Source organism: Nyctibius grandis, chromosome 2, assembly GCF_013368605.1.
Source record: "Nyctibius grandis isolate bNycGra1 chromosome 2, bNycGra1.pri, whole genome shotgun sequence".
Taxonomy (NCBI): domain Eukaryota; kingdom Metazoa; phylum Chordata; class Aves; order Nyctibiiformes; family Nyctibiidae; genus Nyctibius; species Nyctibius grandis.
This window is the reverse complement of record NC_090659.1, coordinates 51,244,796-51,270,989: the sequence shown is the minus strand read 5'-3', so window position 1 is coordinate 51,270,989 and position 26,194 is coordinate 51,244,796. Positions and strand designations below refer to the sequence as shown.

At 39.3% G+C, this 26,194-nt stretch overlaps 1 protein-coding gene across 1 annotated transcript in view; it reads left to right on the top strand.

Annotated features, from left to right (window-relative positions):
• Positions 1-26,194, top strand: part of MGAT4A (alpha-1,3-mannosyl-glycoprotein 4-beta-N-acetylglucosaminyltransferase A) — an 85,183-nt gene that overhangs the window by 53,522 nt on the left and 5,467 nt on the right. Inside the window, exons 9-12 of the mRNA XM_068425043.1 lie at positions 156-270; positions 14,017-14,147; positions 14,780-14,887; positions 15,296-15,489. Coding sequence (XP_068281144.1) covers positions 156-270; positions 14,017-14,147; positions 14,780-14,887; positions 15,296-15,489 — 548 coding nt within the window. The remainder of the gene's footprint in view (positions 1-155; positions 271-14,016; positions 14,148-14,779; positions 14,888-15,295; positions 15,490-26,194) is intronic.

The window sequence follows — 26,194 nt, the reverse complement described above, 5'->3', positions numbered from 1 at the left end:
ATAGCGTCTGGGTTTTTTAGCAACACTTGCATTAGAATTCCACGGCTATGTGTTAGCAATATATTATAAATCAGTATTTCGTAGCTGTACTTTTTCCTATCGCCTTGCTGGTGCTTTTTTTTATTTATGTTGATATCACTGCTACCTTCCTCTAGCTTGAAGATGACATCGTTGTCAAGCAGAATTATTTCAGCACAATAAAAAATTTTGCACTTCAGCTCGCTTCTGAAGATTGGATGATTCTAGAATTTTCTCAGCTGGGTTTCATTGGTAAGAAAATGTTCACTTTAGTAGTTTGAAAGAACACGTTCATCCTTAGACTCTGGGAATTAATAGTGATCTGACTTCAAAGCTATCTTCTTTGTACTGGAAATAGACCAAGAAGTAGAAATTCATTGGCTTTTTTAGGAACTCTGGTTTAACTCATAGGGTTTTTTTTTTCCAGTTGTTTCATATACTTTTGTATGACTGAGGCAAATTCAAACTATTGGAAAAGGGGGCATTTTTATAACCAAAAGTTAATTAATTTATAGGAATACTAACAGTTAAACTGCAAGCAGTGACTTATTTTGAATTTAGCTGCCGTTAAAACAAAAATGTCATTAAAAGACAATTGACTGAAGTAAAAGAAAAAAGCATGAAAACTAACTCCACCTCAAACAACTTCATTGGTGTTTGTGCCAAAATTTCCAAGAATTGTCAGGCATTGGTTTGCCTTGGTTGCAAAGCCTGTTCTATTTCCACCTTTCTGCTCCACCAAGGAGAAGTTATGACAGTCTGCTCCTTCTTAGGTGTAGAGTCTGTCTGTCATTTGCAATGAATAACAGTGAGAGAAGCCAATGCAGCATCTTGGGCTGTATTGACTACCAGGGTGCTGTTGAAATTACTTTATGGTTATTTGCTCTTACACTAATAGGTTTTTATTGAGAAGTACTAGACTTAACAGAAGACCAACAAAAAAGTAGTTTTGAAGGGATTTTACAAATCAAAAGGTTATTTTATTACTGCAGTGATGTGTCATGATCTGTTTAAAAGCGCTAAGCTGGAGATATGCGAGGAAAAATGAGAAGCTAAGTCAGACAGTGGAGATTCCTGTATGTAGTCAACACAAACGATTCCAATGCAAAGGCTGTAAATTGAGCTCAGAACAGGAAGAAAATCCTACATGTAACAGATAAAGCGCAGTCCTGAGTTCTGTAATTCTCTTGGAAATTCTTGTTCTCTTGTTTTTACTTTGGGTCTACTTCCCAGAGAACAGCTTCATTTTTAACTCAGTGACTCGTAATGGTTGCAAACAGTGGACATACATGTAGATTGCAGAAGTGAGAAGGTGGGCACTGTGTGAATGGCAAGTACTGTCCTGTTTCCAGCTCAGCATCAGGTGTGCTGCTGAGGCAATAGTACCCTGACTTTCAGGGTCTCAGAGGTTCACTGACTAGAAAGGAAAACAGTAGGTATCTCCTAAACATGCTATGTTAGGGTACAAAATGGTATTTCATACATTTGCCTGTCACTCTAACCTATAGAAATAATGGAGAGGGGGAGAGGAAATGGGCAAAGGGAAGTCTCCTATCTGTCTGGTCACCACATAACCCATCTGCTTGGTTGCCTTGGGTTGCCACAGAGATGCACTGTTGCTGAAATAGTTATGGGACTGTTTTTGTTGGCTCAGAGGTGGAAGGGAGAAGCAGGAAATGGAGCTGCCTATCATGGAGAAATAAGCATTTTAATTTACTGGAGCTTTTGCCCTAAACAGACTTGTGTCTTCTGTTGGGAAGGCCCTTGCAGCTCTCTGTGATTCTGTGGGTGCAGAGACTGGTTGAATTCCAGCATTTGATTAGGCTTTGTTTCTACTTTTGAACAGTTAAACTTAAATTGTGGGCTTAGTTGGGTTTAGAGTTTTAGCTTCAGTCCTAATTGCACTTTAAATGTAAATTCTGTATGAAGTTCCTGGGCTATAGAAGTAATTTACATTCATTCTACATTTGCTTAATTAAGTAGTAGAGCGTACTTGCTTACAAATTGCAGTTTTGTAAGATTGACATGTCAAAATGGGCATAAAACCAACTTACTGTTTAGGACATGCACTGTCTACCCCATGCAGACGTAGTTCAGATCACCTATTATTTGTATATTTGTGTATTTCACACCCTTTTCTGTTCTCAGTGCTGCTATAGAGGGCACAGTGTCTAAGCCAGAAGGGGTAGGTATATAGTTCTTAATACTGAGATTTGGCTTAATCACCTGCACCACTGTTTAAAAACATTTAAAAGCTGTTTTTCTATACTGTCTATATACTTTTTTCAGTGTAGGCTCTGAAAATAATTGTAGTTAAATTTAGTTGTTAGCTCCTGCAGCTTGTATCCCTCTTCTTTGTTTCTTGTGTCATATTTGCTTGCCTCCTTTTAATTAGATGATATCAGTAGAATTTCAGATGCGTTTAGCTATGGCTACACATCTTACTGTTGCTTTTCTACCTAGAAAATTAAATTAGATTTTTTTCTCCCAATTTAGCTACTTATCCCGCTTTTAAGTTTTGAGAGAAAAATTAGTATTCATGAAAGTGACTAAAACTTTTGGCTTTGAGACACATTGGTTTGCTATAACCATGTATTGCATAGAAATTTTATGCAAGTAATGTAGATTTACCTCATCTCTACTATCCCTTTATGGATCTTGATGCAGACTGATACTATTGTAATTTGGTAATGCAGATAGCTATGGAGAAAAGCAAAGATAGTTGCTTTAAATGGGGGTGAGTTTCATGTGTAGATGTCTAAGAGAGAAAGTAGAGCACTGGATTACCTAGATGCTACTCATTTAGAAATAATCTCTAAAAAAGAAAGGTGTGGCTGACTCGCTGTAAGCTATTGGAAACCTTGATCAACTTGTGAATTCTGCTAGGTAAAAATGTTTTTTTTGTCATAGTGTATTTCTGACCTGAAAATCTAATTTATGCAAGTACTACATGAGGAAGTAGCAAATGCAACTATTTAGGCTGACAGCAGGATTATAGAATTCTGTCACCTCTGCCACAGAGCAGAAGTAGCTTTGTTTGGGTTTTTTTTGATACTGAAAGCATAGTCTTAAGTGCTGTCAAGTATCTAATAAATAATGAGCGAGATGTATGCTGTTTCCCTTAGAAGCTCTGTGGAAGGAGATGCATCTTTTGCTCTTCTGGATTCTGGTTTGCACTGCAGTCCCTGACACAACATAGGGAAGTTCTAGTAGCTTTTTATGAGAAATACTGATTTGTCTTTCAACTGCGTGTCAGCTGAAGTGTTTTCCAGAGGATCTGCAATACTCTGCGCTGTAGCTATAGTGTCAGCTGTCACAAACTTTTAATGGAGCAGTCTGAAATCAGCCTTTCAGTTGTCTTATACAGTTCCTCTGAATCTTACTGTGCCCTGATGTTTTAAGGTCTGTTGTTCTGATTATTTTAAGTTGTTATGATTACAGTTTTGCTCAAACTGTCCACATAGTTGAAGCTTGGGGAAAAGTAGATCAAGTGAAATATGTGAGATTTAAATAACTTCAAAGGGCTTCTGGTTTTAATGACAGAAATTTGCATATCGTTAACAGGGAGAACATTGAAAGACTTCAACTACAGCTGGAATATGTGCTTGCAGGTATAAAATTATTGTTGGTGTAGACTGAATACATTTAACACGATGCTTATACGGAAGAATGAAAATGATTTAGATATTTGCAGTTCAGAGGACTGTAGAAAACAAAGTCTTTCATTTTTGTGTATGTCTTGTACTTGCCAACAAAATACTGCGAGGGCCAGAATAGTTCACTAAGGTTAGCATTTAAATGAACTGAAAATCAGATAGAAGCCTTGGCAGGGCACAATAAATAGCAGAAAATGTTCCACAGTATGTTTGTTTTTTTTTTTTTTCAGTCCTGGCTCTCACTTTTATTAATATAGAGAAATAATATGGAGAAAGCCTTCCACATTGTGTAAATCTCTAGGGATTTATGGAGCAAGATTTTACCTTTGAGTCTCAGTTCTTTTGGATTTTGAAGTTTCTTTCCAAGGGTAGCTTGTATGCACCCAGAATCTGAAACCTCTGTACTTTTGTCAGCAGAGTCACCTTGATTTATGTCTATTCTCATGCACTGTACCAAGTGCGTGAATACGGTCCAAGATGAGACATTGCTTCAGTTCTTTCACATTGTCTTTGGTGTGAGGCAGTGAGTGTTGACTGCGGTTTTTGCTTAGTTCTCTTTGGCTTGATGATTTTTGACTGCGTATTGGGGATGGCAAGTGGGCAATCTGTAGGCTGGATTTGGATGGTGTCTCAGTGGCTCCATGGCTCACAGCACTTTCTTCATCTGCAGCTGTGTGGGAGACCACAGGACTGCAGGACCTTGACAAATGCTGCTTCTTGTTCTTGGGCTATGGCTATGCCTTAGGGAAGCCAGGCTGCTGCTGCTACCCTCGCTCAGGAAAGGCTAGACAAGGGCTTGGCTGGTTTTGGATTCAGAGGGGCTGAGGTGTCAGATCTGTGGAGTAAAAGTTGTACGGGGCTGCTTTCCATCACAAGGAGTAGCTGTGGGTAGTCAGGGGTCCAGAGCTTTGAAGACCTGTTTTACCAGGGGCTTTGCTGCAGAGGCCTGTTTCTAAGCTAGTGTAGAAGAGTGTTCTAGAGGAAAAAAGGAGGACGTTGATCCATGGCAGTACTGTTCTCCTGAGCTGGTGGTGTACTGAGGCAGAAATGACAGATGAGAGATGCTGTGTTATACTGAAGGGCAAGGAGCTGGGGGAAGGCTGTGCCAAGCTGGGTGTGGAAGGTGGTGACAGCATTTCAGCAAGTAAGTGTGTGGATGTCTGTCCTTGGTTACTGAAGGGAGATGAGGGCTTGTCTCAGGAGCACGGTGTTGCCTGTTTGTCTTTGCTTCAGTGATCATTCCAAATTACAGTGAGAAGGCTTTCCTAGAGCTGTTGAATCCTTCTCTGGTGCTGGGCAGTGTAATGTAGAGAGGCTACAGCCAGCTGATGCTTACCTGGCATATTCGGACTAGTTGCAGTTGGATGTATCAGGTTTTTTCTTTGGTTTTTTTTTTGTTTGTTTGGTGGGGTTTTTTTTTTTTTTGGGTTTTTTTTCCTGGTGCATCCTGTGACATCACCATGTTAGCTGGATTAGTCCCTGAGTCAGGGTTGGTTGACTGCATGGTTGACAGTAAGTAGTATGCCAGTCTAGGTCCAAAGGAAAGTGTCTCTGGGCCTATACAGGTTTGCCATATGGAAGTAAATAATTTGTTTGCTGATATCCTGTTTCTGTTTTAGGTAAAATCAGAATAACTTAAACTAGAGAAAAGAGTAAATTCCTACTCTTACCTTCAGTCTTGTTCTCTGCTTATGTAATTATAGGTAAGGATGCTGTACTTTAACGTTCAGGTTTTAAGTGACATGGTCTGTGAGTATCTTTTCACCATAGGTGACAACTGAAGACTGTAATTCTTGTGCTCTTCAGAAGATGAGCTAGTCAAAGGAAAAAAATGTACAGTGTAATTCTGTTGCTTTGTCCTTGGGTAGAAGAAAAGAATTCCAGAGCAGCATGCATGTGTATACCTCCTGGAAGAGGATGAATGATCTTTTCAGTCAGTCTGCTTCCATTGAGATTGGAGCCATAATGTGGGGATATTTTTGTCTTCTGGGGCACGTGGTATTGTACATCTCTCTGACACCATGAAGAAAGGTTCACTTCTGTGGAAGCAAGTGTGACTGACAGACTACCTCAGCAGGTGTCATCTAGAAACAATGGTTTCAGTCCCATAAACATCCCAGAAGCATCTCATGAGTCCCATTTTTCAGCTGGTGTTTGATTAAGGTTTCTCATATTTTTCTCTTCTCCTGCCCCATGCTATTGAAAGCAGTAGGCAGAGATGAATCACCAGGAAAACTGGGAGCCCATTTAGTTGGAAGCGTGACAAGCTGAAAGAGCTGTTACTCTGCATGAGTATTTTACACAACATTGTACAAGTCATATAATTGTTTCCTACCCATTTTTAAATATTTACTTCCACAAATAATGTTAAACAATATGACAACAATATAGTATGTAAATAGTAACAATATACTAATAAAAACTCATGATATCTTATGTCTTTAAAGAAGAAAGCTTTGCAGTTGTCCCTAGTTTAGTAGGAATTGTCCCTTGTTGAGTGGGAGGTTCAAATTTTACGTACAGAGTATTTTCAAGTGGAGATGCCTATTTGAGGACCTCATTGCAACAAGCGTTTACAAGTAATGTCAATGTTTTTGCTTTATAAACAGCAAAATTCAAGGTTTTTGTAAGGGGTAACTTTGATTTAGCAATGTCAGGTCAGTTAATGTCTTACCACATTTACTTCACCACCACACTGTGTGAATGGTCTGCTTTATGAATATAGCATCATTCCAACAGATGAAATAATTGGGACTTTTGTCAGATGCTTTTTCTGTATTTGTTGCACTGCATCATCATGTAGCCTCACTCAGACCCCTACAAATTAATCTCAGAATTCCAGAATAAGTATTATTTCATTGGCTATGTTCTTACTCAATTTCATATAAGTTGTAAGGGAATGAGATCACATCTGACTTGTTTTCTGGAAGGGACGAGGCCCTTTGGGTGATCTCCTAAGTTTATATCCTCTTTTTGAGAAAAAAAAGGATCTTTCAATTTGAGATTCTGGTATTCTTAAAGCAAATCTCCCAGTGTAGGAGTCTGATACCTGGCAGTGTCAGAGCACACATAACAGACCCCCTGCAACTTTGATGCTTTCCCTTAAAAATATCCTTGTTGCTAATGTATGTAAGCTAACAACCTGGCATTCTATATCTACTCTGAGATATTGTATCATATGCCAGGCTCAGTCACCTGTTTCAGTAGATAAATTTTCCATCCCTGTTACCACAGAGATTTGAACTCTCAGCTCTTCGGGTTTTTTTTATGCTGCCTTGCGATAATCTTCTATGAATTACAGACTTCAGTGAGCCTCGGAAGAAAGAGAAGCAATTGAATGTCAGGCTCTGAGTGATAGTCCACATGTAGATACACACTGGAAATGTGTGTTCCTCATCACTTAAGACTAGATAACTTTTTACCTTTTGCATAGTACCGATTCAGGGTGATACTTCAGCTATATGCTCTCTTCTGTTTATACAAATGTGAACATCCTCCTTATTGGTTAAGTAAGGCAGACTGCTTGCACCACTTCTTCGTTTCCACTCAGCCATCTGCTCAGTGGAGTGCTACCTGCTGGTAGTTTTAAGCTTCATACAAAACATTGTTCTCTATTTGTTCGTCATCCAGACTAGCCTATAGAGCAACTTAGCGGCCTTTCCAAAGAGTTTTGTCCTCTTGTAGATGAGAACCAAATCCCTTTTCTGATGATGTGGGAAGTGTTTTTGCCACCGTCAGAAAGGAACCTGTTCTTAATGTCTACTCCAGTTGTTCTTCTAAATGTAGAAGGAGAAAATTATTAGGAACTCTGCCACTTGTGGAACTTGTTATTTAAAAAGCCTATGAAACCTCCATAGATTACAAGTGGGGAGAAAAACTTTCATATGCCTAAGTGCTGTGTGTTAGTGTGTGGGTACAGAACTCCCAAGTGTGGACAGAACAGAAGACTTGCATTGGAGAAGAGCTTCTATTGGACTTTGATCCATTAATGCACACGTGCCTGTCTGAGTCAGCACTACCCACACCTCAGCACCATCTGCAGAACTGAATTGCTTCAGACAGTGTCCTAAGAGATTCATTATCATGTAATGTCTTTCTCCCTTGCCTCCTCCATTGTAGCCTAGCAAAGTAGAGGGCAGACTTAAATCTCTAAACCTGATGATGCTTTCTGATCTGCCCTCAAATCTGGAACTGCCTTTGGGAGTTAAGTTGGCACTCAGTCCCTGGTAACAAGCAACTTGTCAGTCTGTCCTTCAGCCTTGACTGCCCCGCTCCCAGTTGCTCTGGTAGCAGTATCTTCAGACAAGGGCGCTGTTCTTAAGTGCTGCATTCAGTTCAACAAAATAGCCCAGTGTATTGGTCAGTCTTTCTCTTCAGACGCCTGTACTGGCAGTGAAGTGTATTCCACAACCATGTTAAAAAGTTGCTCTTGTTGATAGTAAGCAGGCTTTCCTTCATCAACAGTACATTTTCTTCTTTCGCCAAGGCCTTCTTTAAGCTCACAGTTTGCAGGGTTCCCGAGAATCACAGTGCCTCCCAGAAGTCCATCTGTACTTGACCAAGCAGTATGCTGTCTTGGAAGCCCCAAAGTCATGGCAGTACTTGGCAAAGAAGTTCTGCAGTTTTTGTTTGTGGGAGGGACTTAAGACTTTCTACTAGGCAGCTGACTGCTTTGAGTGTGGCTAGTTGGAAATGCCCTCAGTATGAGTTTGCATGGCCTATGCATTTCAGAAAAAACTCCAATCATTGCTATGTGATGTCTCTTTTTTTAAGTTGCGTTGTCTCTGGTTATGTTCTAGTAGCTTCCTTCTTTCCCTTTGATTTTCTACAGAGGAGGATCTGGAATTAGTGGTACGTGTTCCATCTCTGCTTTTTGTATCTGCAAAAGCTAAAATTGTGTGACTGGGCAGATAACACTTGTGACAGCTTCTTGTCTCAGATGCTTGAAGCTTACACGTGGCATGGAGAATAATAGATATGAATCCATAACTCTTCTTTTTTTGCAGACTGACAATTTCTGTTCTTAAGGAGACTTTTGTATACATTGAAATGTTTTGATAGCACCTGAGATATATTACAATGAGTTCTTGTTTGAATAGTTGACTGTCCTGGTTTGGCCCAAACCAGGCCAATTAGTCCTTAGAGAAACCAAGGTCACTGCTAAATTCCTCAACTGCTTATGAGTGAAGAGCCGAAGGGGGCTCGCACCTGCAGGGAGGATTAGACAGGGCAGGTGACCCAAGATTGACCAACGAGGTATTCCATCCCATACATGTCATTCTCACTTTCCTATTTATCACTAACCCACTGCTCCTGGAGGTGGGGCCCAGGAGGGAGGGGGCCCTCCTGTCTCCCACTGATTGGTAACCGAGCTTTGCCAAATCTCCAGTTAAAAGCCTGCAGGTGTGATGGCAGGGGAGCTACTGCATTTTCCCCTCTGCCGTGCTGGGGGGAGCAACTCTGCCTGAGGAGGATTTCCAAGCTCTCAGTCTTGGTTTTGTATATATTTGTATATATTTGTATATATTTGATTATTTCTATTATTATTGTTATTATACTCTTTTTCATTATTATAGTTTATTAAAACTGTTTTAACTTTCCAACCCATAAGTCTCTCTCCCTTTTCCCTTTCCCTTAGGGGGGGGGAGAGGGTTAACAGAGAGCATCTGCCACCTGGTTAATAGCCGGCCCGGCTTTAAACCGTGACAGATTTATTGGCGCCCAACGTGGGGCTCGAAAGAAGCTCCAACAGGTTGCTCTGATAAGTTGAATCCCGGCTCCAGTGGGAGGAGACACAGAGAGCTCAGCTGAGAGAATATCAGATTTCTTCCTTTGAGATTTACGAGGGGTTGGAAAGTTAAAACAGATAGTGAAGATGGTGATGTCATTTTTGAATGCTGTGTTATCTCATCTTTTTATGGAGTTTCTTTCACAATTGAGTATTGCAATGATGCCTTACCTGCCGTGAGCACTGTGTTATTGCTTGCTTCTTATGAATGTTTACATGCAGTTTAGCAGTGGGCGCTGGTCAAAATGTATTGTTTTGGTATGGGGTTTGATACTGATTTATGCTGTGATAAACTGGGCAGTTACTATTCCGATCTCTTATCTCTATGACACAATGATGGGCAGCTTTAATCGCGAATCAGTAGCAGCGACTTCATCTGCACGCTCCAGGCGTCCTTTAGCTGATTCTGTTAATGATTACACTTCCAGTTTTACTTTGGGAAATAGCACCTTCTCCTTTTCTGCCAAGCTGATTCCACTAGATTTTGTGAAATTAGGATGGTGCTGTCTAGGTGGCATGTTTTTACTTTTGGTTGTCCTGAATGTGTTTCTGATGTGGGATAAGATCAAATATTGGTGCAGAGACAGTTGTAGGTGTTATGCAGCCACCTCAGATCCTACAGCGTGTGCTGCCGTTACAGCCACTGAATCCACTGAAACCTCAGCAGCCTGCACCACAGCTGCTACACCCCCCAAGATGGCCACTGCAGCTACTCAGACTCTAACGAGTCTCAGCACTCCCACAACAGCCACTGCATCTACTCAGACCCCAGCATCTATTGAATCTGTACCAATTGCTCCTGTAACCAGGAAGAAATACCAAAAGAAATCAGCTCGTGAAGTGAAGGATGATGACTCAGAGCCTTCTAAGGCAGAGCCATCATATGACCCCGGTGAGGGCCCTTCTCAGGCAGAGTTAGGGCCCGACACAGATGGGGGTTTCCTCGATCGTTCTTTTAAAGCAGACCCATCACAGAAGAAAGGTCCTTCTAAAGCAGAACTATCACAAGAGGAGGACTCGGACGTAGAGATAACCTACCACTCCTTATCCCTGAAGGACCTGAGAAATATAAGGAAAGACTTCAGCCGTTATGACGGTGAACCTATTATTACCTGGTTGCTCCGATGCTGGGATAATGGGGCAGACAGCATGCAATTAGATGGCAGAGAAGCCAGACAGTTGGGATCCCTGTCCAGAGATGGTGGTATTGATAAGGCGCTCGCAAGAAAGTCAAACACTATCAGTCTCTGGAGGCGACTCTTGTCAGCTGTAAAGAGCAGGTATCCCTATAAAGATGATGTTATGAGCCACCTAAGCAAATGGACCACTATAGAAAAAGGTATTAACTACCTTAGAGAACTGGCTGTGCAAGAGATCATTTATAGACACCCACGGGACATTGTAGATCCTGTAGATCCTGATGAAGTGGAATGCAACCGATCCATGTTCCGGAAGGTTGTGAAGAATGCTCCACCGACATATACCCATACATTGTCAATATTAGTATGGGGAGAAGATGCTATGGCACAACCTAGTGTGGGTAAAATGGCTAACTGTATGCGACAGTATGAAGATAGTATTTCTTCCCCACTGCAGGCACGCATCTTGGCTGTGGAAAAACTGACTAAGGAGAACAAGGACTCATTTAAACAACTGTCAGACAAACTGTCCAAGATCGAGAATAAACTTGACTCTCTACCTACACAGGCGCGCGTTGCAGCTGTTAAGAGAAAACGCTCTCCTACAGGACCAGCTCAAAGGAAACGGAACACGTCACGAGGTATCCTGTGGTTTGCCCTGCGTGGTTATGGGGAGGACATGAGCAGATGGCATGGACAACCTACCAGTACCCTACAGGCACGAGTACGTGAGTTGCAAGCTAAAAGAAATACCAGAGAGAATTTTTCTAGGAGGATGGCTGCTCCAGTTACCAGTGAGCAGGACCCCAGTCAGGGTAGATGGGCCTCAAATTCCTTTTTCCCAAGTGTGAATAGGAGAAATGAAGGTCCAGTCCCTGTGAGCAGCACGAATCCATTTCTTAATTGAGGTGACACGTGCTGAAGAAGCCCCACCATATAATGAATTACCAGAGGATGAGAAGCAGTATGCCCTGTTCACCGATGGATCCTGCCGTCTCGTAGGAAAACATCGGAAGTGGAAAGCTGCTGTATGGAGTCCCATACGACGAGTCACAGAAGCCACAGAAGGACAAGGTGAATCGAGTCAATTTGCAGAGGTAAAAGCCATCCAGCTGGCTTTAAACATTGCTGAAGGAGAAAAGTGGCCAAGGCCGTATCTTTATACTGACTCATGGATGGTAGCAAATGCCTTGTGGGGGTGGTTAAAGCAGTGGAAGCGAAGCAACTGGCAGCGCAAAGGTAAACCTATTTGGGCTGCTGAATTGTGGCAAGATATTGCTGCTCAGCTAGAGAAACTAGTCGTGAAGGTACATCATGTAGATGCTCACGTACCTAAAAGTCGGGCAACTGAGGAACATCGAAACAACCAACAAGCGGATCAAGCTGCTAAAGTGTTCCAAATAGATTTGGACTGGGAACATAAAGGTGAACTATTTTTAGCTTGGTGGGCTCATGACACTTCAGGTCATCAAGGGAGAGATGCAACACACAGATGGGCTCGTGACCGAGGGGTGGACTTAACCATGGACTCTATTGCACAGGTTATCCATGATTGTGAAACATGCGCCGCAATTAAGCAAGCCAAACGGTTAAAACCTCTGTGGTATGGGGGGCGGTGGTTGAAATATAAATATGGGGAGGCCTGGCAAATTGACTATATCACACTCCCTCAAACCCGCCAGGGTAAACGCTATGTGCTTACCATGGTGGAGGCGACCACCGGATGGCTGGAAACATACTCTGTGCCCCATGCCACTGCCCGGAACACTATTCTGGGCCTCGAAAAGCAAATCTTGTGGCGACATGGCACGCCAGAGAGAATTGAATCGGACAATGGGACTCATTTCAAAAACAGTCTCATAGATAACTGGGCCAAAGAGCATGGCATTGAATGGGTATATCACATCCCCTATCATGCACCAGCATCTGGGAAAATTGAACGGTATAATGGGCTGTTAAAAACTACCCTGAAAGCAATGGGGGGTGGAACCTTTAAAAACTGGGATAAGCATCTGGCACAAGCTACCTGGTTAGTTAACACCAGGGGATCTATCAATTGAGCTGGCCCTGCTCAGTCAGACCTTCTACATACAGTAGAAGGAGATAAAGTCCCTGTGGTGCATGAAAGGAATCTGTTGGGAAAAACTGTCTGGATTCTTCCTGCAACGGGCAAAGGTAAACCCATTCGTGGGATTGCTTTTGCTCAGGGACCTGGATGTACTTGGTGGGTGATGTTGCAAGATGGTGAAGTCCGATGTGTCCCTGAAGGTGATCTGATTCTGGGTGAGACTACTTAATTCTGAACTGTATGTTGTTGCTGCATAAGTGTCTTTCAGGTTAAGACAGTGGTGATGAGACCGGAACTAGCTTCATCAAGTGGCGTCCAGTAACCTCCTCGAGTCTGACATCTTTAATCTGCAACCCGTGGGCACGAACCATGACGAAAGAGAGACTGCTAGCCAGAGAGACTGCTGAGAGACTGCTAGCCAGATGGAAACCCACAATCCTGAACCAAATGAACTTAATGAACTTTTTGTATAGAGAAGAATCATAAACTAGTGATATATGTATATATATTTGAAAATGAAAAGGTAGTGGTGATCTGAGTATGACGTGAATGGTATGGAATAAGGGGTGGAATGTCCTGGTTTGGCCCAAACCAGGCCAATTAGTCTTAGAGAAACCAAGGTCACTGCTAAATTCCTCAATGCTTATGAGTGAAGAGCCGAAGGGGGCTCGCACCTGCAGGGAGGAGCAGACAGGGCAGGTGACCCAAGATTGACCAACGAGGTATTCCATCCCATACATGTCATTCTCACTTTCCTATTTATCACTAACCCACTGCCTCCTGGAGGTGGGGCCCAGGAGGGAGGGGCCCTCCTGTCTCCCACTGATTGGTACCAGCTTTGCCAAATCTCCAGTTAAAAGCCTGCAGGTGTGATGGCAGGGGGAGCTACTGCATTTTCCCCTCTGCCCGTGCTGGGGGGAGCAACTCTGCCTGAGGAGGATTTCCAAGCTCTCAGTCTTGGCTTTGTATATATTTGTATATATTTGATTATTTCTATTATTATTGTTATTATACTCTTTTTCATTATTATAGTTTATTAAAACTGTTTTAACTTTCCAACCCATAAGTCTCTCTCCCTTTTCCCTTTCCCTTAGGGGGGAGGAGAGGGTTAACAGAGAGCATCTGCCACCTGGTTAATAGCCGGCCCAGATTTAAACCGTGACATTGACTTATTTAGTTTTGCATAGCTGAAAGGTATGGAGGTTTTAAGAACGTTGAGATTTCAAGTTGTTCATTGCTAACATTTCTTGTCTTGGCATAAACTTGTCATCTGTTGTCTCACTGATTTCAAAAGGCGATGTTATCTTTAATCTAAAATAACTCCAGTTATTCTTATTGTCATCACAGGTAAAATGTTCCAGTCTCCAGATATCACTCTTATTGTAGAGTTCATATTTATGTTTTATAAGGAGAAACCTATTGATTGGCTCCTGGACCATATCCTCTGGGTGAAAGTGTGTAACCCTGAGAAAGATGCTGTAAGTTTGTTTTTACTATAAAGCTTCTAAAATGTTTTCATGATGGTGAATGAGTTCGTTTTGGTGAGCTGGAGGCTAGCATACTTACTGCGTATTATAGTTACTGCATGTCCTGAAAGAGTCTGTCTTCCTACCAAGATTTTAATCCTGAAAAGAACTTTAGAGAGACAGTTCTCAGAGGCATTATAACTGTTGTTTCACATTTTGGAGATGGATGCAGTAGGATGAAAAGCAAAAGTCTAGTTAGTTTCTGTGTGTGTCCTAAAATAAACTCATTCACATAACCCACACTGAGTCTCCATGGAATGCCACTGCTTGGATAGCAGTCATAGAGAAGGTTCTGAATGGGAATAAACTTTGGATTTTAGTCCTTCATTTCTCAAGTAGCAGCCTTGCTGAAAGACTGAATAAACAGGTTCTGTGCAAGAACCTTGAACAGTATTATGTTTGCACAGCAGTCTTGGTAGATTTCTGGAATGAAAACAAGAACAACTGGATAAGTAGGTCTGGGTTCTTGTTGAGTCTTTTTGGTTCACGTAACATCACATACTTGCAGTAAAAACTCAGCAACCTTGTGTTGGTTTTACTAATGTGATTTTTTTTTTTTTTTTTTTACCCCCTTCCCATTTCAGAAACATTGTGATCGACAGAAATCTAACCTACGGATACGCTTCAGGCCTTCTCTTTTCCAGCATGTTGGCCTCCACTCCTCTCTAGCAGGGAAGATCCAGAAACTCACAGTTAGTAGCTAAAATTTTCCTTCCTTTCCAGAGCAGGCTGATTAAATGAAAAATGTGTAGCCTTTGAGAAAACAGGCATTTTCTTGTCTGGCGTTTTCAAGCATGGTGTATATTACTCTAGTTGGAATGAAATCTGATTTAAACTGGTTACTATCAAGTATAGTGATCAAGAAGTGCTAATCTCAGCTTATTTTTGTGGATTTTTGCTAGGAGATACTTTTTCTATTTTTTTTTTACTTTAATGGCATGTTCATCTTATTAACCAGTACGAGAGCTGATACACCCCAAAATGAGCAATGCATTCATTTTCCATCTGATGCAAGTACTTGTTTTAAGTGTAACCACTTGAGAAGAACATAATAAAACAGGTTATCTGACCAGCATGATGTTTGTCTTTCTTTCAATTAGGATAAAGACTTCCTGAAACCATTACTGCATAAAATCCACGTGAATCCACCTGCAGAGGTTTCGACATCTTTAAAAGTCTACCAAGGGCATACGCTAGAAAAAACCTACGTAGGGGAAGATTTTTTCTGGGCTGTCACACCAGTTGCTGGGGATTATATTCTGTTTAAATTTGACAAGCCAGTCAATGTAGAAAGGTTAGTAATTGTTTGCCTTTGGTCTTGTATCTAAAGCTGCTTGTTCGCCAGGAATGCTTGAAGATAGAATTTGGGGCTGTCATTATAAACTAAAGTGAAATGACGTAGGGTCTTTGGAGTTCAGCTGAAACTATGATCATTAGTGTCTTCCCTCTAATTCTTCTACTACAGTAAATTTTGTCTTGCTTTTTTTTTTTTTTTAAATTTAATTCAGAGCCTTTTTGATAAATGCAATTCAAAACCAGTGCTTCTCTGGCAGTTCATAAGAGAATTTAGAAGAAGCTAATTTGATTCTATTTGTATTTGGTTGGTCTGCTTCTAATTACAGAGCAATTGTACAGCATGATGTGTGGTACAGTATGTTGTGCCCTGCAGCCTCGGTCCCTTGATTGTCCAGATCAGAAATCTTGCTGGAGCATATCATGATGTCCCCAGACTTGAAAGCTGGGAACTCTGAAGGGTAATTTTTTTTTTTTTACATGTAGCTTTACGGCCTGAAAAAAGTCACCATGCTAAGACTCCAAGTTGACCTATTTAAAAAAATTAAGATTTAACAAAAAAACAAAAGGGGGGGATGCCCTTGAAATACAAATATCCGTGATTTATTAGAGGACTGAAGGTGACTTCTTTTTAACTACTAGTCAGATAAAATAAGGATAATAGAGTTTGCGCTTTAGAGTGTAGTCATCCTTTAGTTTTATTGAAACTCATTTGCTGCTTTGCTTTTTACTGTCTTGCCGACATAGTAGTCCAAGACTTACGAAATAAATTGTTTATTTAGTGTCTGTTTAAGTGTCGCTATGTTAGTGGATTCCTTTTCTCCTTTATTCACATACATTGTGTGTTCTTTTGAGGCCTGTACCTGTAGCCTGGTGGACGTAAGTTTCTTTGGATCAATTTGACTGGATGCTTTTCTTGTGAAGCAGCCCTTTTTGCAGTCCTGAGCTGAATCCGATTAGTCAGCTTCTGTGCCTTGGTATATAATCAAAGGCTAAGCCTTCACCTTGGCTTAGCGCGACAGTGAGGATCAGTGGTTTCCTTGTTACTATGTTCTTTCAAACTAGTATGACCTATGAAACTAAAGTTTGTTGTTTGAGATACCAAATAACTCTCTCGGTTGACTGCTATGCTTTAAGAGACTTTCCTGGTTCACTTTCCAAGATGCATGTTTTGAGGAATATGACTGCCATACCTCCTTGGATTAAAGACAGAATCTTTTTTTATCCTGTGCCAGTAGTTTAAAAAATACATATTTTTCAACTCAGATGTATGAATTCATAGATTTCTTTTTGATCAAATTTTCCTTTTTAAAGTTATGAAGTAAACATTGTCCAATTTGTGTGTTTGGTTTTGGGGTTTTTAAAAAGAATTACATGCGTCTACATTATGAATAGGGCAACTGTAAGCGCCAAATGTTGATCTTGGGTGGATTAGGACGAGTCAAATGCACAGTGGCAATTTTGGAAAGCATTGCTAGCAAGTGTCACAGGTCAGCACTGTTATTTAAAAAATGGCTTGCATAAGTCTGAAGAAAATATTTTTTGATATGTATTACCTTAATGGTGAGGGAATTGGAGGAATGAGTAAGTACTAATTACCTGTGCGAAAGGTAGGAAGATAGTGTTCATTATTGTGCCCTGGAAAACTGTAGCTAGGCCTAAGGTAGTTACGTCTACCTGCTGTGTTAAGAACAGTCCCAGCAGTAGAGGACGATATGATTTTTTTTTGGTTGTTGTTTCTATTTATTGAAGAAATGCATTTTAGTTTTAGAAGAAAGGAAACATCTCGTATTCTGTTGCTTCCTCAAAGGAAGTCCACTAATCAGAATGATGCTACCTGTTCAGACTTAAGTTTAACATTGTTTGAGCCATCATTGTAAGCCATTTTGAAGTTTATTACGATTTTAGCTTCTATTGCCACAGGGTCCTCAAAAATGTAGTGTTTTGCCTTTCTGAAGTCAGTGGCTGATTAGGGCTACAGATGTTGTAATTTCACATTGTTGGGGACTTGTTTTTGTTTGTCAACTTAACTTCAGCAGCAGCAGATTTTGGTTGATGAAGGTCAAGTGGAAAAATGATATTTCCTGATATTTCAAGGGTGCTTGCTGAGGCAGTAAAAAATTACTGTGCCTTGTGGGTTGAAACACAGAAAAGGGAAAATGGACAAAGCATTAGGAAAACTTATCTGGTGGAGAGATATATCTGATTGTGGGAATTAAGAGCAGAAAATACACTTTTGAAAGCCATCTTGCATTTGTGAAGGGATGCAACAGCTTTTTCCTTTTTTCTTTTTTTTTTTTTTTCTTTAAGTAATAGAAAAGCTCTTTGAATTTACAGGAAGTTTTGTCTGCCAAGTCAGTTTGAGTAGCTCTTGATAACTCCCATAATAAATTCTTGATAAACAAGCTTTTTAATGGAAATATTGACCACAACTCTGAACAAATGGCAGGTCTGTAACACTGTGACAGAGAACTAACTTGTTCCTATAGCTTATTTTTCCATCCCAAACATTTTTGCTGAACTGAATTTAAATTTTCTGTTGAGTATAGCAGTTCAGTAATTAGCTTTCATTAAGTCTTCAAATATTTCATTTTTGAGATCTGAGAATATTGCCAGGGATAACACTGGCAAGGATCTCTTAATAGTTTAAAGTGAGAACTGAGCTTACTTTGCTGAGCAGAAGGTAACATCTGTGGCTATTTTGTGCAAGACCTGCTTGGCAGATCCCTGCTGAATATTGAACAGTCAAATAAATGGTGTTTGTTCTAAATCACACCTGGAAAACAGGGATGTGTACATTGAAATTGTCTAATGCTCATTTTAGTAACAGCTGTTGTACTGAATCTTTTTAGTTTTTTTCCAAGTAAAAGATCTCCAGCTGCAACACTGATGTCCCTTAATAGTAAGCTAGGATCTCATTCTTATTTTTGCAGTAAGAAGATACATAGCGTTCTTTCAGTAGCATATCCTTGAGAATGAAAGTAGATCCACTGACTTTCATTTTAAAAACAAATTGCACAGCAGTGTTGAAGGTGTGGTTTGGTTTTGGTTTGTTGTGGTTTTTTTTTTTTTTTTTTTAAAAATAAATGGATGGACTGTTTTCTAAATACTGAAAACAGCCTACATTGTAAAGATAAGAAATACTGAATTTCTGTTCCCTTAGGTTGTTACATAATTATGGAAATCCACTTTGCTATTTTGGTATATACACTGTTGTTCCAAGCACACATTTAATTATTAAAACTGATAGTTATATTTGAGTTTCTTTAAGAAGCATACATTATTATTACTTTAATGCTAGTACTGAATGTTAAATTCATTTTCCTCACTATAAATAACAGATTCCAGATACTTATTTTCTTTACTAGTTACTCTCTTTTTCAGAGATGTCAGTGAGGAATGTTGTACCCAAGCAGCTCATTGTGGAGAGCTTTTGACTTTAGACATTGCTTTGAGGGTTTTTTTGTATGTAGGAAGCTCTGAAATACTGATGGATGAGTAGTGAATCTTGAACAAAGGTAATAAATTTTGAATGTGATCCTGGTTTAAAAAAAAACCCCAAAACATCCTAGGAAGATGTTCCTTTGCCACACTTAAGTGATGCTGATGTCCATCATCTTCACAACCATTTCTTTTTTGACTGCCTGAGTTTCAGAGTCCTCCCTATAGATATGATTGACACAAATCAGATATTGTTTTCAAAGAAGGTGTGCGCTAATTACATTGAGGAAGCCCTTGGAAGCGCATAACCTATCACTGTTTTGATTAGATTATGTTTACACTTGTCAGCTTTTCTGCAATAGGAAATTAGAATGGATAGTTATAAAAATAAAGGGCTTCAGGTTTGTTTCATCATAAATTGCTTTCAAATCCTGATCTTTATTAAAAAAAAAAGCTGCAGGAAAAGACAAGGATCTATTTTATACTGTAGAAAGGAAAAAAACCCCACCCAAAACCAAACCCCACCCCAACCTCACTAGTATATATATATCTAAATTTGCTTTATATGTTTAGAGTATGAGGCTCATCCTTTCTTGTATGTAGCTGTTTGGTGGGGTTACTTTGAATATTTTCAAAATGATTAGCAGAGTTTGTTTTGGGGGGTGGTGGGGCTTTTTTGGGTTTGGTTTTTCTTTTGCCCTCCCACCCCCACCCCAGCACTGCTTTTAACTCTGTAGTTGTCCCATAGTTGTTCTTTTAGAAAGTTACTGGGTAGTCATCCTAATGTGACATTGATTATTAATAACGGGATTTTATGAGGTAGAACTTGCTGTCTGGAATTTCAGCTTTAAACTGAAATCTACTACTTTGACAAACCAGCCTGTAGATTACATTTACTTCTTTGTGTTCTGATATTGGCATAGCTAATGGATGTGCTGTATTTGCAACTAATCATCTAATTTTCCATGTTGTTGACCCTGGAATCCCAGGGAATATGTGATGTTAACCTCACATATATTTCCTATGGCATCATCTCACAACATAGAATTCCCCCTCATGCAAGAAATAGATATTCGACTATTTGAGCTAGAAAATCAATGTATTGAGTATGAAGAGCATCTTGACGGGCTTCTAGTAACTAAACATATACATTAATTTGTCTGTGTTGAAATTGTTGTGACAGTGCTGAAAAACACCTGCATAAAAAGTGACAGTTGCTTGCCTATTTTTAGTGCCACTTCATTGTAAAGGAAAATAAACACAGCTTTTAAAACAGGTTCCCTAGCAGTGAAAATTTAAATGGAATTTATTTTTTTTTTAAGTGGAACAAAGTTACCAAAAAAAAAGTATCATAGCAGTTGGTCATTTATGTATCTAAAATGTAGTTAATTATCCATCCTACAGGATGCAAGCCCTCCTGTGGGTAAAGATATACAAGATCAAATGCATTACAAAAGAAAAAAAAAGACTTTCTAACAGCTTTCCAAAACTGACAGTGAAGTGGAACTTTCTCATCATTTGCTTTTGCAGTAACAACCACTTAAAACCGAGGCAGCTGCAAAATTGATTGGGTTTTAGATTAATACAGCTGTAACTTGACTGATGTATAAGCTGTTCTTTGTTCACAATCACTGTTCAGTGTACAAACTCTCCTCCAGCACAATGCAATACATTCAATCTTTCTTGGGCAGTTTTAGCTGAAGTAACACATGCGTGCACACACAGTGTATGATTCAGAAATAATCTTTTTTCTGATTCGATAGGTATAATATAGGTTATTAAAGTTTAACATAATTTTATTTTTTTTAAGCTTTAATGGTGGTATCAGTTGATAGGAAATATTTGAAAGTCTCTATTATTTTAAATATTTTGGTGTTTGTCAGTATATTTCAGGTGGGATAATATTTTTAGTGTGTATAAAAAAGAGAATTTGAGGACTTTGATTTCTGTGTTTACATAAGCTTCTGTACCAATGAGTAGAACATCCTCAAATGGATGCACTGACAGCGGGGAGTTGGCAGGCAGGCTCAGCCTCTGATGCTGTTTGCTCCGGGCATGGAACTCTGCCCATAACAATGAGGCAAGAACTTCATATGAAAAAGGGAAATAAAAACCCAAGTATGGATCAGAGACAGAAGAAAAGAGGTGCCTGAGCCAAGGACATGCTGCTTCCTCCTTAATGGCACTAATATTCAAGATTTGTGTATTTGGCAGTTCCTGGGTTTACAGTTTTTAGTCAGAAATCTTAAAGGCTTTAATGCTATTGCCTAAATGTTCGATGTCAAATGCCACTTGAGATACCCTAAAATACTTTATCCAGTTTCCAGAAGGGCTTGAGTCTCTGCGATGTCATAATTGCATCTTGCCAGCAAGATTGTCTCAAACCCAAGGGCATCTCAAATGGTGGCAAATGCCTATGTCAAGAAAACTGAATGGAGTTGTTGTTATCTGTGCTTCTGGAGAATTAGGTGGGGGGCAGGGCAGGAAAAGTTTATGTGCACACACACATTTTAAAAACAAACAAACAAACAAACAAAAACCCATACACAAAAAAAACCCAAAAGCCTTTCTACATTTCACAGGATTAAAAATGCAGCAGAAGTAACCTTGCAAAAGAACATAAGGGCCTTGTAACTAATATTGATGTGGTAGAAAAATAAGTAAATTACCTAAAGAGAAGAGCAGAGATTTCAAGGACAGAGAACAGCCCCTTCCTTAAATAACAAATAACAAAAAAAAAAAACCAAACAGACAAACAAAAACCCCAACTACAAAACAGCAAAAAAAACCAAACCACCTCCAAAGCTAAAAATTAAAAATAGTTAAAATGAATTTAATGCCAAACCTTTTTCTACTACAGTTGATGTGTGTATACTCCAGAGAGCACACTGCAGGTTTCGAAAGCTGATCTCATAGTCCTCACTGGGAAACGGAAGGCAAGAGCAGACCTAGAAATGAGATTTTCTTACCCAGCTAAATGCCTTCTATGTGTATTGCTCGGTTGAAGGAAGTTAAGAAATAGTATGGGTAACCTTATCAAAAGATTTAGATTGACTTTTAAAGTGGTGTGAGAAAATTAATTTCTTAGGTGTGTGTTGGATAAAAAAAGACTCAGACCACTCCCCAAAATCCCCCCATCACCTCTTCAATTGGGCTACTTTGTGCTCCTTTGACAAACGTGAGAAAGTTGTCCCTTTTTGGTGTGCTGGTTCAGCACTTCTGTAAAAATGGGGAACTCATCCCTTGCAGCTCTCAAACATGCAGCCCAGTTGATATATGGACAGTTAGACTGCCTGGTTTTGGTAGAGGAAACGAAGTCTTACCAGATGTTTTGCATAGAAGTTAATGGGGTGGGTCTGGTGGTTTGGCGTTTTTTTGGTTTGTTTTTCCAAATCAAGGACTAGAACAAGATGGAAAAGCTCCCATGAGATTGCTTACCTATTGTGAGTACGTGGTGGGTGTATATATAGACTTGAAGAATTAAGCTTTTTTTTTTTTTTTAAGTATAAGCAATTTTTTGCGAAAGAGTGAGTAAGACGCATAAAGGATAGGAGAAGAAATGGAGCTTGAGAGAGGGAAAAGAAATTATTCATCCTCCGTTTATATTTTACACAAGGAAACAATGCATAGTTAATACCAGTTTCCAGTGACTGTAAAATAACATTTCCTAATGAGGATTCTGGGAAAACGACAGAGAGGAGGTAGATTAGATTTGTTTTACCACATTTGCATCCCGTGATCAAAAATACTGGATAGAATTGGTGAATAATGACTCTTGCGGTGGATGACAGCATCTGTAGAGAGCTAAAAATTTGCTGACTGAATGTTGCTTTTATATAAATTTTTGTGTCGTGCAGAATGAAAAACTGTTACGCTGCATGTTGCTATGGATAATTTGCTCAAACATGGAAGGAGACATTTCCTCTCTGCCTTCCTACCTCTTTTCCTTTTCTGAAAATGGGATATACTAAAATATATCAGATTGCTAAAAAGAGACATAAGGAGGATATGTAGAGAAAAGGACTTGGTTCCTGATGTTTACAGAGCATGAAGGCCTGTGTTCATAAATAGATTCTTAGAATATTTGTGTTTAGCATAAAGTGAGATAAGGCTTTTGCTTCCTTCAAAACAATCCCCAAATATATTGACAGTAGATGTGAACTGTGCTTTTTAAAGAATTTTTGTGTATTATTTCCTTTTATAAAGCTGCCATAATTTACGTAGTTATTGTGTGTTCTGTTCTAATTTTTAATTGCTCAACAAAATAGAAAATGCACAGAGTCACACTTCATATAAAAACAACATTGGCACCTTTATTTATTTAAATAAAATATAAAAGTAAGACAGATTTTTTTTTTTTAATGCCTAAAAGAAAACAAATTAGGTAATAGAGAGAATAACAGTTTTCTGGGCCTAAATATGCTTTGATGCGAGGCAAAGGAGAGAGAAACATTCCCTTCATAAGCAAAATAGGAGGAGGGTAAAGAGGTGTGTGTAGTTGGGATTTTTTTTTTTCTTTTTTTGAAAGTACAGGTGATGGAAAAGTTTGGCTATTCAAAGAAGAACATTAAAGCTAACAGTGCAGATTAGTAATATTTATATTAATTTATACACATCTTTCAGGGGCTGTTACAACAGATGAGGCGCTCACTACTGGGGGAATTCTAAATCCGAGTGTGGGCTTTTAAAGTACCCTAACAGTTAACTGCAATGGCAAGCTAATGGTATCTTTCATCAGTGTATTAATGATAATCATGCTTCTGCCCTTGCCTTCCTTTGTGTGTTAGGATGTGTATGAATATTTGTTTCAGCTTATTGGTTCCCGCTCGCTCTAATTGGCTTGATTTTATAGGTGTATCCAGTGCCATGGCAAGAAGTCAAACGCTCAATGTGGGTAAATACTCAAGTCACTGAATATGAAAACTGAAGCTTTATTTGCAGCTTTGACTTTGCTCTATTTTGTTTGGTGTGTTGTTTGTTTGTTTGTTTTTTTTAAAAAAACCTTCAGTGCTCTTGAAATTTTGTGTAAATTTTTATGCCACATGAGGTGTTAATGTTTAGCATCCCCTGTCACTCTCATACTACATTGAAGTCATGAGCAGAATGTATATAAGTTAGTTCATTCATTTAGTAACCTCTGGCAGAGAAGAGGTTGTCTCTGTTCTTGAATATCTACAGTAGCTAGTTATTATCTTTGACCTGTGACTCTTTAAAAAGACACTGCCAGAGGAAAAGGTGCTCTAAGATTCAGGTACATTAGTATTTCATTTACCAGTCATAAGTTAGAGTTACCTTTCTCTGATGACTTCCATCAGGAATGTCCAAATGTGTCCATGTTTGTATTTTGTAATAAAAAAAAGTTGTGAAGTAATACTCCATAAGGTAATAGTAGTATTTGTTTTAACTTTAGTTGAATTTGTGGTTGTTTGGGATTACTGTATTTAGAGGTCTATGGCTTTCAGAATTTTAATTTGAAAGAATGGTTCAGTAGGTGTTAGGTTTAAGCAGCAGGTAGACAAGAATATCTTAGTGATTCCATCCTAAGAAAAATGTCAATTAACTAGGAAGAAAAAAGTATGTTTTTACTGTTTACATGGACTCTCATGTGTAAATCCCAGGACAGATGTCAGAATAACTTAGCAGATGAAAGCACAGCTTCTTCCGAGTCTTTCAGTGTCTGCATTGAGAAATACCTGTCACAGTCTGAAAAACTTGAAAGCTTGTGATTTATCAGTATGTCAGGAAGACAAGTTTTACAAAAGAATAGCTGATGACACTTATTTTAGGAGCTGTAGAATATCTGTTTGTAAATTAGATTTTATTTCAAATTAAATTTTCTAATTTGTAAGTTGCACTTTTAAGCAAAAGATTCATCATAGATGTGAATTAATTGTGTATGTATTCATACTTCTGTTTTTAATCTGTGTAACTTTTTATGTCTAAGTAGGTGTTATCTGTCAAGTGTTCAAGCAAGGCTCAGATATAAAAATATCCCTTCCTTTCTAAACATAATTTTAAATAAGATGTGACATACGCATGTGTTATATATGTGTGCGCATATGGGTAGACAGATAGTTATAGAAAACATACTAAAAAAGCGAGTTTGATTACATGGAAATCAGATTTTATTAATTACTTCCGTAAATGGCTTTGGCATTGTGCCAGCATTTGAGCGCAGGGCCCTGATGGAGCAGTAACTGCTGCGGGGAGGAAACCGCACTTCAGTTTCAAAAGTTGAGAGCACAGTAAGAGAAATGGTTGGCTATGGACGTATGGTCACAGGGTTGCTTTTAAAAACAAGCAAACAAACCCCAAATAAATAACTACCCTCCCCCCCCCCCCCCCAAACCCACAAACAAACAAACAAAAAAAATGCACCACCATTACTTCCCCCCCGCCTGCCTTCCCCAGAAACCCCCACCCAAATGCCCCAAACCCACTGTCATTCACTGAGAGCACAGTGATCACAGATCACGAGGAGTTTCTTCGTGGCTTTTTAGGTGTGTCTTCTCAGAAACAAGATTTGTGAACTAGAACTAAGGAAAAGCAGCGTGGCTGTGGTTGGGTTGGAGCGTTTGATGGCAGCACCTTAGATGTGAGTGTGTGATCACTCGCATTTTAAAATGTCTCCTTAGAATTTTCAGTGTTTTCAAGAGAAAAATCCCCAGTAACGATTAGAGTATCTGACAGACTAAGGGATGGCAAGTTAGATCTGCTAGGTCAGAAGGCAGCAGAATATACTTTTAGTCTTCTGGTCAGCTTTGCCAAGAGTTTTGTTTTGCTTATTACTGAAACGTACAATAAAGGCATCTTCCTAGAAAGGATAATTAAGTCTTTAGGGTTTTTTGGATGTCACTGATGTTTAGAAAAAGTCACAAGGTTTTTCTTGGAAGAACTGTGGATGTTTTAGGTAGCTTGCGTACTTTAGAACTAACCTTTACGTGAAATTACAGTGGGGAAATTATTTTTCTTGAAGCACATACAATGCTGAAGCTTATGGAATCCAGTTTTGTTTTGCAGTTCACTTCTGCTGAAACCAGTGCAATAGAAATCAATGTAGCTTTCTTATATCACAGTGTGTGCTTTTACTCCTTTTCTGAGCCTTGCTAAAAGAAATGTTATACATACGTGTGGTTTTTTTTTTTTAAATTACTTCTACCATTTTGGGATCACAGACATTTCTAAGTCAGGGTCAGAGAGCTCTGTTTTCTTCTACTTGTCTTGTAGCTATGGAGTATGGATTAATAGCAAGTACTTACTTGGCT